Source organism: Colius striatus, chromosome 6 (genome assembly GCF_028858725.1).
Source record: "Colius striatus isolate bColStr4 chromosome 6, bColStr4.1.hap1, whole genome shotgun sequence".
NCBI classification, from domain to species: Eukaryota; Metazoa; Chordata; class Aves; order Coliiformes; family Coliidae; genus Colius; species Colius striatus.
In genome coordinates, this window is record NC_084764.1 from 39,815,089 (window position 1) to 39,830,578 (window position 15,490).

The 15,490-nt window shown below is 42.8% G+C and overlaps 1 protein-coding gene across 2 annotated transcripts in view; it reads left to right on the forward strand.

Annotated features, from left to right (window-relative positions):
* SYNE2 (spectrin repeat containing nuclear envelope protein 2) overlaps positions 1–15,490 on the forward strand; it is a 199,214-nt gene that overhangs the window by 146,536 nt on the left and 37,188 nt on the right. For both annotated transcript variants that reach the window (XM_061998801.1, XM_061998802.1), the window contains exons 91-99: positions 2,438–2,617; positions 4,047–4,175; positions 4,739–4,893; positions 5,225–5,372; positions 6,903–6,997; positions 8,319–8,553; positions 10,667–10,861; positions 11,612–11,737; positions 13,630–13,785. In XM_061998801.1, coding sequence (XP_061854785.1) covers positions 2,438–2,617; positions 4,047–4,175; positions 4,739–4,893; positions 5,225–5,372; positions 6,903–6,997; positions 8,319–8,553; positions 10,667–10,861; positions 11,612–11,737; positions 13,630–13,785 — 1,419 coding nt within the window. The remainder of the gene's footprint in view (positions 1–2,437; positions 2,618–4,046; positions 4,176–4,738; positions 4,894–5,224; positions 5,373–6,902; positions 6,998–8,318; positions 8,554–10,666; positions 10,862–11,611; positions 11,738–13,629; positions 13,786–15,490) is intronic.

Sequence of the window (15,490 nt, forward strand, 5' to 3'; positions counted from 1 at the left end):
TCCTGAGACTAAACTAAACCAGAAGTAGCACAGGATGAGAAGAGAGCAGCAGGGAGTAATCATATTCCATCTCTGCCCCTTTCTGCTCTATGCAAAGAATCTTTCTGTGTTGGAAGGAATCATTAAACCAAGAAATTATTTACTTTATGGAGCACTGCTTGAGAGGAGACATAATATCTACTAGAACAACAGCTGGGGAAAAAAGACTAGTCTTCCAGAACATAGGCCCATCTTGAAGTCTTCTACAGTCTTCAAGTTGGTTTTATTTGGATTTGGTACTCTTTTTTTTTGGGGCCTGGTCTGATGAGTTCACAGATTTCTGAGCTCATTAGGTTATTCTAAATGCTTCTGACTTTAGCCAAATGAGATCTCATGCTGAGACCACAGAGTGCATTTGACTCTGTCAGGCAGCAAAGCTGTCATTAGGTTCTGACATTAGGTTTCTTCAGACTGTGATAAAGAAATATAATAACCCTTATTTCAGGACAGAGCAATGATTCATCATGCTTTATGAACCTCTAGCCACATATTGGAAGAAGTCCAAAGTACTCGACTTTGCACATGGCCAATTAAGAAACTTTACGTTATGGGAAAGAGAACACATAGATTTCTTCCTATGTCAGAAACAACTGACAGTCCTATTAAGGGCTGTGACATAAATTCATCAACATGTCAGCCAAAAGCTGGCACAATTTCTGGCAATTTTAGGGAAGAGTTTTGCACCTACTAGGAAGGAGATGAGCAGTGGATGCCATTAGCACTGTGGGTCCTGTGCTGGTATGGGTGGGTAGGACACATGGAATTTAATGTGTTCTGGGGATGGACCTGCTGAAGAGCAGCTCTGCAGAGAGACCTGGGAGTGCTGGTTGATAATAAGCTAAATATGAGCCAGCAATGTGCCCTCGTAGCCAAGAAGGCCAATGGCATCCTGGGATGCATCAAGAAGTATGGGCAACAGAGGGAGGGAGGTTCTGCTCCCCCTCTACTCTGCCCTGGTGAGGCCTCATCTGGAGTCCTGTGTCCAGTTCTGGGCTCCTCAGCTCAAGAGGGACAGAGAACTGCTGGAGAGAGGCCAGCACAGGGCCACCAAGATGATCAGGAGACTGGAGCATCTTCCTAACAAGGAAAGGCTGCGGGAACTGGGGCTGTTTAGTCTGGAGAAGAGGAGACTGAGGGAGGATCTCATTAATACTTAGAACTATATGAATGGTGGGTGTCAGGATATTGGGACATCACTTTTTTCTATTGTATCTACAACAGGACAAGGCGTAATGGGATGAAGCTGGAACACAAAAAGTTCCATTTAAATATAAGGCAAAGCTATTTCACTGTGAGGGTGAGGGAGCCCTGGCACAGGCTGCCCAGGGAGGGTGTGGAGACTCCTTCTTGAAGGTTTTCAGAATCCACCTGAACATGTTCCTGTGTGACCTGATCTAGGTGGGACCTGCTTCTGCAGGGGGATTGGACTAGATGATCTTTAAAGGTCCCTTCCAACCCCTACCATTCTATGATTGTATGATTTTGAAAGTGGTGAGTCAAAAGAATGGGGATCAGTGATATGGGATACGAGTTACCTGTATTTGAAAATCCATGTGCATTACAAGACTGTATTTTCATCTGTCTATGTAGTAGGAAATAGTATGGTTTAATGGAACTCTGACACCACAATAAATAAAGTCCTACACAGAGAATGAAAACTCAAAATGAGTTCTTTACTAAATGGCTGAAGAGGCAGTTTTTAACGGGATCCATTCCAAAGACAGGAGTCAGGAATTCAGAGCCATTTTGCTTTATGGGGAAACATGTCTGCTCTGTGCTATCAATCATAAGTCTTCATTCCTTACTCACAAAAAAGACAATATACAGTGACAAATTCCAGGTGGTTTCCAGGCTAAATCAAATTACAGCTGCCCAAGTCAAAAAAAGTAATTAAGTGTATTGAACAAGTATAAAATTACCCCCTTATATTCTCACACTGTCTTTAGAGTTCAATTTTATAGCATCATTTCTAAAGTAAAGGGGAACAAATAAAACCAGAACCATAGTCCTCAGTCACTAAGGGATCCAAACTAGTGGTGTGTTAGTAACATAATAGCATTTCTCTTCTGCAGCATGGGCCAGTTCCTCCATCTGCTAGTATAAATCCATTCTGTAGAGGGATATTCTGATTCCTCTCCCTAATCTCCTCTGCCTGAAGTCACTGGTGTTCCACAGTGACCTTTGAACTGTGCCTTTCCCAGCATTAGAGTCAATGCATGCAATTCCCATTATCCTCTGGGTAAAAGACTGAAGCTTTCGCTATAGCTGAATGTGGCTCCCGGAGGAGATCAACAAAAAGAGCTTAGTTACAGCAACAAAAGATACTAAGTGAAATTGGCACGTGAATGACTGTCTGATTCATTTGCTGACTTTTTTCCCTTTCTCCTTCTCTCATCAGAATTTACAGCATGGCCTTCAAAACATCACAGGATGCCATACACAGCTTTCTCTGCTGGCTGATACCATACAACAGCAGGCTGGGACAGCTGCACAAGCCATGCTGTTGGAGAAGCTGCAGCCACTGCAGAGAGCATCCTATTTGGAAAAGATGTTGCAGAGGAAGTTAGATGAGTCTGAGGTATTATTTTGAATATTAAATCAATTGTCATTGTGAGGTAACGTCTTCACCAGAGCCATGTGGTTCTTAATTGAAATGACACTTGACATTATGATCAACTATGTAAATAATAATACAGATAGAATATGTTTTTTATAAATATAATACATATAATGCATAAATGATAAATAATACAAGCTAGAGGGACTGATGAAGGAAAGGTTTCACCATTCTTCTCTGCTTGTGTTGCTCTAACAAGCCCTTGTAAGTGGGTCCCTTACAACCAAGCAATGTGGACCCTCAGATGATTAAAGGTTAGGAAACATACTTTTGTTCTGTGAACTTTGAAGTAGGTTGTAAACCTTCTCAGCTCTGTGTGGCAAAAAACCACAGGATTTCAGTTTGCTTCGATAAGAGTGCACACAATGTACCTAAAACCAGACAGAAAACTGTGGTCATTTGATGTCATTTTGAGGTCCAGGTTCATATCCCTGTTGAGGCAGAGCAGGGAGCGACCTGGACCCAGGTTTCCTTGTATAAAGCTCTGGTCACAGGAGTGTTGTGGGACTGACTACCCAGCTTAGAAGACTTCTAAGCAAATGTACTGCTGTACATTTACTCATCTAAAACTAGTCTGTTCCTATGGGAAAAAAAATGTGGTTTTGACAGTGGTCCTACTCTGACAGGGGGAGTGGACAGGATGATCCTTAGAGGTCCCTTCCAACCCTTGAGATTGATTCTGTGAGTTTCTTCTCTTCTGCAGTTAATCCAAATTAATCTAAAAACCTTCAAGCAGCTCTGTTTATGACTCCATCTACATCACAATTGAATGGCTGGAAGCCAGATATCTTTGTGAAGACAACAGATTTCTCACGTTCCCTGTGAATGTTTCACTCTGTGAGAGGTTTCAGGTTTTTGACATTCATTCCTTAGAAAAATGTTGCTGTTTTGGTGTTCTTAGAGATGGGGAGCTTAATTTTGGCAAGAAAGAGAGTGCTTTTCTCCCTGACCCAAAGAAATCAACCTAGTGAATAAAAAAGTTGAGTTCCAGCCCTAGCAAGCTCACGTAAGCTGCACAGCCTTGGCTGTAGCTACATGGGAGCAGGTCCTGTGTGTAGCTCCAAGGAAGCTTGTTTTCACAAGTTTCTTCCCTCTGATAAGCTAAGTTTTAGCTTTCCCATTTCACAATAAATCAAACAGCCCAAAGCTACAAAAAGGTACTGCAGATGCCCTTCTTCCGTCAGGATTTAGAGATTCAGTTTCTTGCTCTGCTTTGGCTCAAATTTTCCTCTTGTCCAGTACAAAACCAGAAGTTCGGTGAGTTATAAATTCATTGGAACTTGGATGTAACATCTGTTTGTTTTCCTGATGATAGTGTCTATTGCTCCTTTCATATACTGAATATGTGTATTAAGTGATTATTAATGTAAATATGCTGTATCCACCCTAGTTCAATCTTTTACAACTGGAGGATTTCAAGAACTGCCTTGAAACGCTGGAGGGTCGTGTCAAGAGTTGCACAGACACCGTTGATAGTCTCTGTCCAGAGGGAGAAACAGGCAACTCAGAATTGCTCATGGTATGTTTGGATTCCCAAGTACAAAAAATGCTACTCTGGGTTTAAGTGTCCATAGGATACCAGCTTTGCCTACTTCAGGATACACTTTGTGGCCTAAGTATTGTTCTTATAGCCTTTCCAGCAGGGTAACTGTAATCTCATCCAAAACACAAAGAGCATTTATGTAAGTTCATAAAAACTCAAGATATGGACTGCAGGCCAAGTGCCTGCCTGCAGGGGAGGAAAATCACATAGATGTGAGGTTGATGGAAGGTCTTGCTCCTCAGCTCTGCTCTGGAACTGCCCTGTTGCCCTCAGTGTAGGGTACAAAGTAAGTCTGCAAGTACAAACTCTTGGGTATCTATTCAGTACCATTGGAAAAGTGGTTTCTGTGTAAGGGAATTCAGATTTTTTGGTTTCTTGTGTTCTTTAACTATAGAAACACAGAAATGTTGTGGGGTTTTTGAGGTTAGCATTTTGGATGCATAACATTCAGATGCTTCCTATGGAAGAAACTTCTGTATTTCTTTGAAGTGAAAGACAGTATTTTTTTTTGCAACTACTTTATTTCATTTTACTTCCAGAATCACACACTGGAACTTGCTGCACTTTCTCCAAGCATAGAGAGTTTGAATGAAGCCAGCATTAAGCTGCCACTCAGTGACTTCACCCTGAAGAAAATGCAGAGCCTGACTCGGCGATGGAGTCAGAAAACAGCAGCTGCTCTGGAATGCTGCAGGTCTGAAATGCAGGCAAAAAATCACTACTAACCATTTCCCTTTCTGTGAAGAAAATCAAAATCAAATTAAACTGTGGGAAGTCTGGCAATCTGTTCTCAGCTTTCCAAGTTGAATTCCTGCCCTTTCAATTTACTCAATTGCTCAGTGGCTGTTTGTATTCCAAATTACTTGAAGCAAAAGTCTGGATGTTTGCAGGTGAAGAAGGTAGCAAAGTGCCAAGCAAAGCCCTACTATGCTACTCTTACTAATCACCACGTTAGATTGTGTGCAAACATCCAGAGAAACAGCCACCAATGTAACAGTTCCTGATTATTTCTTCTCTTTTTACAGTATGCTTGAGGAAACTCAAAATGATGAAAAGAAATTCTTTCAGAAATGTGAAAACTGGGTGAAATTCCTAGAAAAGATGAAAGAAGCCTTAAAAACAAACATTCCAGGACGGTTTGAAGAGCTGCAAGAGCAACAGAAAGTATATGAGGTAAAGCTAGCTCTAAAAACAGGAGCATCTTCTTGAAAACTTGAAATGTGAAAACTTTTCTAAAATGGATGGATCCTTTGTTAGCATGGATCAGACTTTTAGGAGTTTATCCTCAAATGTTGTGTCATAGAAGTCCTAAATTTCTCTAACCCTGAAGTTACTTGTCTGTCTGCCCGTCCCTGTGGCAACTAGATAGGCAGTTTGCTGGCAGCCTGTTTCTGGAAGAACTGTATTTGAAACAAAATGTTTTCACAGCATAGTTCTGTTCTGAACAGTTGTTGGATTTTGGTGGAAATCTGTTTTGCTGGGGTTTTTCCAAACACTTGATGGTTGTTGTAGAGAGACAGTGCTTCACACGTGTGACATTGTGCATTCAGGGGAGAAGGTACCTTGCATGCTAGCAGCAGTGTGTGGATGTAATTCTAAGCAAAGTGTCTATCTATAGGCTTTGTCTGAGTGATGAGAGGATGGAAAAACAACCAGCTCAAGAGGGACAGGGAAGTGCTGGAGAGAGTCCAGCACAGGGCCACCAAGATGATTAAGGAACTCGAGCATCTTCCTTATGAGGAAAAGCTGCGGGAACTGGGGCTGTTTGGTCTGGAGAAGAGGAGACTGAAGGGGGATCTCATTAAGAGTTACAAGTATATAAATGTTAGGTGTCAGGAGATTGGGGCATCACTTTTTTCTGTTGCATCTAGTGATAGGACAAGGGGTGATGGTATGAAGCTGGAACACAAAAAGTTCCATTTAAATGTTAGGAAAAACTATTTGACTGTTGAGGTGAGGGAGCCCTGGCCCAGGCTGCCCAGGGAGAGTGTGGAGGCTCCTGCTCTGGAGGTTTTCAAAACCCATCTGAACACATTTCTGTGTGACCTGATCTAGGTGGACCTGCTTCTGCAGGGGGATTGGACTGGATGACCTCTAAAGGTCCCTTCCAACCCCCATCATGCTGTGATTTTATGAAAATACATGAAAAAAAGGTAATCATGTGGTAAATGCTAAACATCATGAAGGGCTGGAGTGAGCTTTGTGCTGCAGCAGTGGACCACAAAGTACTGTGGATAATTCCATGGGGTGTTGACTCTGTGTGTGTCAGTGATATTCATTAGGATCCACAGAAAGCTATTTTCTCTCTTTTACTTAGGTCACTCAAAACCCATTCATTCATTGCAATGAAATTACTTCTAGAATGAACTTTTCCTTGTTGTGATAAAAAGTAAATTCACCTTTATATATAGTTTTTTATACCCTTTCTATGGGGTACTTTCTAGATTGCAATTCTCATGAATGCATCCTGCAAACTTTAGACTTCAGATTACCCGAAACATACAGCTCCTGGTGAGTTCTGCTATCACATGTGCGAATTCCTCCTGGTATCCAAAGTGTGAAATCTTTTAAGGTTCACTTGACACTAACACTTGAAAAGAATATAGCTTTCAACATTTAAAATTCAATAAATGCTGTCACTTTAGAGGACCAATAACAACTTTCATAGCAAAGGTGATTAGTTAAAGCTGTTCTCATTTTCAGATGCTGCAAACTGAGATTTCCATAAATCAACAGACATTTGATTCTATTGTAGCAAAAGTTCTACTCTCCTGGGAATCTGGAGAAGCAGAGAACAGGTAATCTATTTGTTTTTCTCTCTAAGGTCTTGGTAATTCAGTGAATATGCTCTCCTCCTTGAAGTTAGTATTGAATCTCTCCTCTCATGAGGACATAAACCTAAATTCTTGACTGGATACACTCTTTAAATAACCTCCTGGCACATTTGGCAAAAGTCTGAGGAGGTGCAATGAGAATGGAACACAGGTGCCCTGGCCAGGCTGCATTGTGGATAGTAACTGGATGTTCTGCCTAACAAAAATAATTGCTCCTGAACAGCAGGCTCCCTTGTCTACTGCTACCCTCCAGTTGTTGAAACTGTAGCTGTGGTTGAGAAGGTGCCTTCTTACAGAGGGTAATGAGGATGCTGCATATGAAGAATCCTTTCTGTCATCCTAGACCTCTACTTTTTAAAGTGCAGATGTGTGGGACTATCCATGTTGCCCCTGGCACATGTGACAGGGTGCTGAGTCATCAGCCACACAGCCCAAAACATCTCGTAGCTAAACCTGTTTTTTATCCCCATGATCTTATAATTTTCACTTAATCAATGTGGAGTGAGAAGCAGCAAGTAATATGTGTGAGCAAAGGTGTCTGAGGTGCTTCTGTTGTGAACACACTGGCCCTTTCTGTCAGAGCTTGCTGCTTCCAGAGAGTTGGCAGGACAGTGTGTGTGCTCTCCTACAGTATGAAGTCTGTAGCTTGACTCTAAGCTGCCAAGGAAGATAGGGCTGAACTAAGCTAAGCTGCTGGATTTTGGCCTTGAAGCTAGGCCCAGAGACACAAGTAAGAGCTGATGTGGGGGCCACGGCCTCCTGCAGAGGTGCAGAATGGATAGATCAAGGTTATCTTAGTCACTCCAGCTAGATCTGCTGGATCATCTAACCATTTCATAGGAGAGGCCAAAAACTTGCTTGAATGGGTTCAGTAACAACATGGAGCCTTTTCACTTCACAGTTAGGTGCTGCTGCTGATGGTTGAAGTCCCACTTACGGCACAGATAATTTGGCTGCATCGTCAGGGCCCTTGTCTCACTTGCATTGACTTCTTTGTTCTTCAGAGAAGTGTTTAGTGCATACTATTTCTGTGATTACTGTGCTATACATGTTGCTCTACTGCAACAGCAAGAATGACTTGCACTATCCATTCTTGTATCATGTAAAAAGTTTTTGGGGTTGCTGAGCAGATGGACTACAGAGAGCAGGGCTGAGCTTCGGGCTGCACAGGATAGCTGGGTATTGTCATTGGAATACAGTGTTGCAAATGGAAATCCGTCACAGTTACTGTAAAATGCAGCCTTGAGGTCAAACTGTATTAACACTCAGCACTTGCCATTTTCAGAACAGAGTTCATTTCCAAGCTCACTTTGCTGAAGGAGCAGTGGCAGAATGTTATCCGGATGGTTCAGCAGAGGAAGAAGGATATCGATGGACTCGTGAGCCAGTGGCAGCTCTTCAGGAGTTCTCTGCAGAGCCTCACTAGATTTCTTGCTGATACAAACAGCTTCCTCTTACCTGTGAAGAGCCAGGACTGCTATAGCCTTTACCAGCTTAGAAATCTAATTCATGACTTCAAGGTACTGTACTTATTTTCTCATAAATCTAAAATGTGTGGGTTTTTTCTCAGGCTGAAACAACTTCTGTCCAGTAAGGTGAAAACACTAAAAATCACATGCTTTTGGGGGGAAAAACTATTGCTGATGCTTCTTAAAGCTGAGAGCAGATGAGAAAGCAGTGACATAGTGAAAGGCTCATTATACCAGGACACTTCCTGGTGAACCTTGTCATTCAGTAGCCTTGTATGCTTTTAAAATACTATTGGTTTGAAAATGGGAATGAAAAGTGCCAAAGAGATTAGGCAGAACCCCTGGTCAGCAGGGTGCATCTTACTGACATGGCTGCATGAATGCAGGCCCTGCAGTTTGCCCTGAAGGAAGCAGACACAAATGGAGCAAGGAGGTCAAACTGCTGAAGAGCAGCTCTGCAGAGAGACACCTGGGAGTGCTGGTTGATAATAAGCTAAATATGAGCCAGAAATGTGCCCTCGTGGCCAAGAAGGCCAATGGCATCCTGGAATGCATCAAGAAGTGTGGCCAGCAGGTCAAGGGAGGTTCTGCTCCCTCTCTACTCTGCCCTGGTGAGGCCTCATCTGGAGTCCTGTATCCAGTTCTGGGCTCCTCAGCTCAAGAGGGACAGGGAACTGCTGGAGAGAGTCCAGCGCAGGGCCACCAAGATGATCAGGGGACTGGAACATCTTCCTTATGAGGAAAGGCTGCGGGAACTGGGGCTGTTTAGTCTGGAGAAGAGGAGATTGAGGGGAGATCTTATTGACATCGATAAATATCTAAAGGGTGGGTGTCAGGAGGTTGGGACATCCCTCTTTTCTATAGTAGATAGTAACAGGACAAGGGGTGATGAGATGAAGCTGGAACACAAACAGTTCCACTTAAACATAAGAAGAAACTATTTCACTGTTCAGGTGAGGGAGCCCTGGCACAGGCTGCCCAGAGGGGTTGTGGAGGCTCCTTCCTTGGAGGTCTTCAAGACTCTCCTGGACATGTTCCTATGTGACCTGATCCAGGTGGACCTGCTTCTGCAGGGGGGTTGGATTAGATGATATCTAAACATCCCTTCCAACCCCTACCTTTCTATGATTCTATGGACCATATGGGTCTTGTGTGTGCAGGGATGGTAAGAGATGCCAGGAGCAGAGGATAAAGCACTTGCAAGGCAGATCTGTCCTTGGAGCCATCACTCTGGGATGCACAGACCTGGGCAGCAGTTCTTCAGGGCAATGAGTTCTGCATTTTACATGCAGTGAAAAAAACACATCTTTTTCTGTGTTAATTTTGTGTGTCTTGGTTTTCCACTCAATTATACACCTCTTTGTTTTATAGGAAAGTAAAAAAAAGCAGTGAACTTGATGGTTGCTTGAGACAATCTAAAACCTTTCCAGAATACATTATGAAATGCTGTTTGCACAGTCCAAGATTTATTGTGTTCCCACACACCTAATGCTGATGGATTAACACATTACCAGTATTCCATTTGGTGCTTGCTCTATTTATTTAATCATTATTTTTACTTGGTGTGTAAAACTGATTTTCAGTAGATTTTACAAGTGAGTGCTCAGGTTTTTCCTTAGTGAGTAAAGACAGAAAGTCTTTTCCCACCTACTCCAAATTGCCCTTCCCTCCTGCTGTTGTTTTACAGAAGGAAACAATTATCATATCTGCTTGTGTTGTAGGCAAATGTGTGTTGTAGGGAAATTGTTATTGATGGCTTACTTCAATGGGAATGTGTCATGATTAACAGAGCTCTTGTGTCTGATAGATTTGGCTTAGTTGTTGGTGCTGGAGGTGCTAACAGATCTTTTTTAAATAACTCAGACAATTGAATTTCCATCATTTTGTAGCTACTCCACTTGCACTCTATAGATTAAGTCTGTGAAAAGCTGCTGTAGAGTTTTATAGATCAGAGATCAGGAAGAACATGATTTTTCTGAAATTAAAAAAGCAGGTTGGAAGAGACCTATTGGCTTCTCTTTCATGGATGTAAACACATTAGTGCCTTGTAACTCCTCTTGTAAGTCTACACTTCTTCCCAAGTGCAATGCTAGGAGTGTACTTCTACAGCTTGCTAAGAACAGCTTAGAAACTTCAATTTCTTTATTTTTTTTTTCTTGTAAAGAACCAGGCAGTGACTTTCCAGAGGTGGCAAGCCATGTACTCCTTAATCATTGACGTCGGGGAGAAGTTGCGCACTGTCTCTGATCCAGAGACCAACTCTGTTCTCCAGGAGGAGCTCAGCCAGTTACAGCAGAGTTGGGGAGGAACCCAAGCCCAGCTGGAGAAGAAGATGATGCAGCTCAGTGTCACCCTACAGGTAGATGATGCCCTCTCCAGGGAGAAATAGCACATGCTTCTCTTCCATTGAGAACTTTCCTGCCCCACTGTCCCCAGGGCTGAGCTTTGTAGCAACAAGGCAAATGCAGAGGGGCTCCAAGGGACATGCCTGTCATGTGCCATCAGGGCTTGTGGGAAGTTAAAACTGTGGTTCCTTGATTCTCCAGAGGTAAATGAGGTTGGCATCCATTTGTTGCTACAATGGATGTCCCCACTCTGATTGTTCTCAAGCTCTCTGTGGCCTGGAGCTCTCTCCTGCTTCAGCCTGTGAAGCTTGGGGCTAAAATTTAGCTTAGAGGGAATTAGCATGACTTGTGCTCCTCTTGTTATTGCACCTCTAAACAAAAAGGTAGATCATATTTATTTCCTTAGAGCAATAAATTTGCTTTTGTGGCTAGACAACACATAGGTATGTCATAAAATTGAGTACTGTCATCAACCTGATCCCCAGCCCAAAAGCTATGCTAAAAACCTCTCAGCTTGGACAAATCAAAATCAGCAGAAATGATCTGTAAGACAAACCTTAAACACAGAGAGGGGTGCAAGTTATTCTGTAAATAAATTATTGTGAGTGCTACAGTGTATCAAAAAAGAAAATCCAAATAACCAGAGCACACAATTCTTAATCTCATTGGGTTAAAGAGGCTATTTTGTAATATATGCATATGGTACGATACCTCACAATAAAGTATCTTAACCTTTTGTATCTTCCTTGGGTCTCCTTGAGCAGAATTGGGACTGCTGTGAAAAGCAAACCAAGGAATTAGAAAGCAGGCTGCAAGAGCTGAAGGAGAAATCAAAAGATCCTCTTCCAGTTGAACACGAAGAGCTCTACAAAGCCAAGGAACACATTAAGGTACAGCTTTATTATGTTTAAAGATGTAGCCTTTTGTACAACACTTGATCCCTGCAAAATCAGTTTTCCCCTTACCTGCTCTTCAGTGACACCGAATTTCTCTCCTTTACACCGTTCTGACTGCTGCCAATCTGCAAAGTCCAGCTGACCAAGAATATTACAGGAGGAGTATTTAGTGTTTAGAATTTTTTTCCTGCTTCTGCTCCCTTTCCACAGTCTGAGTTTCTAAAATGATCACCTCTTCAAGCAAAAGGGAAGAAACTCCCTGGTCTCAGCTCAGTTGGCTGAATCTCCCTTTTTGTTTTCCAATCTATTTTGGACAGGGAGCACCTCAGGTGAGAGACCTTGTAAGTCTGCAAAGCACCATGCACACCTTCGGGATCTGAGAATAATTAAAGAGAAGGAAAATTAAGAGCAAGGGAGTGGCAAAAGCCCTTGCAGCCCATAGTGTACCATTAAAATTAAATGGCAAGGAAAGCATTTCCAAGGGATAGGAGACATTTTGTCTGGACTGGTCAGTCTTTCATCATCCTTTTATGAAGTGAATTGTTGACCTATGAAGTGGGAACAAATAAGCTTATTAAAGAGCTGAGGCTTTGAACTCATTATCAGCTGTCTGAAATCTTCTTTGGAGTGCTGGCAGCCTTTCCCACGACAGCAGTCTTGCTGTAGCCCTGAATTATTTGTGAGATGGCAACATGCAGCTCCTGCTTCATATTCCAGCAAGAGAAATTCAGCTGCAGAGGCATCAGGGTCAAACAGTTCAGCGCAGTTACTGCTTTGAGTGTCACAGTATAATAAAATAAAGGACCAGAATGGCATGGAGGGAAAGGGTCCTTCTTTCCTGTGAAATAAAGTTGTTTTCTCTCAGGCTTGGACCTTACACTACATGAGCAAAGTCTCTTGAAATTCCATCATTAGCTCCATTAATGCAGGGATTTTACTGTGCTTGAGATATATAAAGGCAGGTATGCACACCTGTAGGGAGCAATTTGTTGTGAGCTCAGGTACATTTTAGTCTCCGGTTTGTTTGAGTGTTTTCTCCACTATTGAAGCAGATCAGATATGTTTTTTTATCTTTTAGATAAGTGACTGGATGAAAAGACTTGCAAAAATGCTCACAGGGCTTGGACCCAACATGCTTCTGAGAAACACAAATTTTTCCCCTTTACATACAATGAGATGAGTTGGATCATCTGTAAGAGCTGCTTTTTGTTAGAGGAGCCAGTGACACTTCCTAATACATACCTTGCAAAGTAGCATCTAGTACATTATGTGTAGAATATCACATTTCCCAGCTGCCCACAGAGGTGTGTCTGGTTTTTAAGTGACAATTTTAACACTGATAAGGAAAATGCATAAGCTTGTTGTAAAAGGAAAGGGGCTCAGGGGAACAAAGCATGTGAGAGCATGTTTCTGTGAATGAGCAGTTTAAAAACTCACCATTTCTGACTAATACAATGAAGTGCCTGTGAAACTATTCATTAGAGAAAGGAACCTTTTTTTTTCCCTAGCATTTAAATAAATAACCCGAAATTGGAACAAATGCAGGGTGGAAAGCAACTTGGCAAAAGACAAAACCAAACCAAACACAACCAACTAAAACCCAAAGAAGTGGGCAGATTCCTTTCTGGATGTGGAACCCCAGACGCTGCCCTGCAGCACGGGGAGCTGCAGGGTTTCAGCACTTTTGGGTGCTGTATCAGTGGGCTGGAGTCAGGCTCTGAGCCAAGTCAATGAGGGACCCCATCCAGTCCAGCTGGTGAGCTCTGTGCAAGCGGCTGCACATTCCCTTCCTCTCCTCCCCCACAGGCCAGGCAGGGGATTAACGAGCAGGTTTGGAAACCAGAGGAGCTTAGTGCCAAGGCTTGTTCTGGTGTGCTTCTATGCAGGAGCTGGAGCAATCGCTGGCAGACTGGGCCCACAACATGAAGGAGCTGCGGGCCATGAAGGACGCGCTGGCTCATGGCATCCTCACCCAAGACATGATGGTGCTACAGGAGCAAGTGGAACATCTACACAGGCAGTGGGAAGAGCTCTGCTTGCGAGTAAGTTTTCCACCTCCTCTGGGATTCTATAGCAGAATATTCAGAGGGTCTGCCACAAAACAGGGAGCAGGTTAACAGAGGTGATTTCTCTTGGGGTTGGCTCACTTTTGGGGACTTAGTTGGAGATGAGGCTTCTCCTGGTGCAGCTGACCAGGGCTGCAGTGTGCCTTTTGTTTCCTGGACACAGACTGCTGAGAGTTCTTTTTGCAAACCCTTCCTAACCAGCGAGTGAATTGTACAGAGCTGAAATGCAGCTGTTTGCTGAAATAGGTGGCTTTGTTCTGGGTTGTCGAAGGGAGGGCGGGAGTGAGTGGGGAGAGAGGGATGAACACAGGAGTTGCCTCAGGGCATGGAGCTGGGAAGGGAAAGGGGGAGGTCTTTGCAACGTGATGGTAAAAAAACAAAGCTCAGGAGAGCTGATAAAAAAACCTTAAATGTGTTTCAATACCAGCTCCTTGTGTTTAAACGCATTAAGAACTGACTTGGCTTTTCTGTAGCAGTGAAATACTGTGAAACACTTGCATTCTTTGTGGCTTGTTGCTATATTACACTTAATTTAGTGCTGTATGTAAATTGCTGGGAATAATTAACAGCAAAGTCACATGAGCTTGATTCATTAGGTTATTGCGCAGTTTGGGTGTTTATTTTGCCTTCTTAACAGGACTGGAAGAAGTAAAACACTTTGGGGTCTTAAATTACTCTGGCTAGCTCTATATGCTAGCAAGCCAAACTATAGCCTCCTTTACTCACAAGCCAATAGCTTTTGTTTAACAATTTGTAATGAAGTATTGGAGTGAGTTAGTGTCTAACCCTTACTCAGGGAAAGGTAAAGCAATCTTGGTGGGAATATTGCCAGAGTAATGAACAGCTATGCTTATTTCACAGACCTCAGTGTGATGAAATAGTTATTTGGGTTTGAATTTTTTGTATTGCAAAGAAAAAGAAGAATTTAGTGTCTCTGCATTAAACTGGACTGTTAATTCCACAACCAGTGTTTTCTCTGTTGCTGTTTCTGGACTCTGAAAATAATTCCAGAGACACCTTCACTGCTCCTGAGAAATGTAGGCCATTATTTTTACATCAAAATGCCCAAACCATTTTCTTAATGGAAATCTCTAGTGAAGCCCGTAAGTGAGAGAACTTTGTTGTTTTTCCTTCTTTCTGGTGAACAGCTGATGCCTGCCGTTTCAGCTATGGTGAACAGCCCAGAGAATTCAGCTATCTTTTAAGTGCACTCCACTAGAGTTTATCCAAGTAGTAATTTCCTGTAGTAATTCAAGTTTAGCTTTTATTGAAAATTTCCATTCTTAATTTCCCGAGGGAACGACGTTTAGTTCAGTCTGTCTTGGAAAGAAGAAAGGGGTGACATTGTGTGCCTTACACAGTCACATTAAAAAAACCTGTAGTGGGAGGAATCTATTCAGTGCTGCAGTGGAAGGGACATGCTGAAATATTGACACAGCCCTAACGAGCCTCCGGAGAGCCTGAACGGATGCAGGACGTGAGGGTGGCAAAGCAGACACAGTCAGTTCTGCTGCTAGCACGACTGCTTTGTTTTGGCTAACAAATTAAAAGAGTCAAGATGTACCGAGTGAAGAAAAATGTGCAGTATAAATGCAGAGGTGAAAGGCTGTGAAGAGCCAGAGGCGGCTGCAGCTGTCAAAGCCATGGGAGCCAATGGGCCTGATGCCTGTGCTGGACTGGG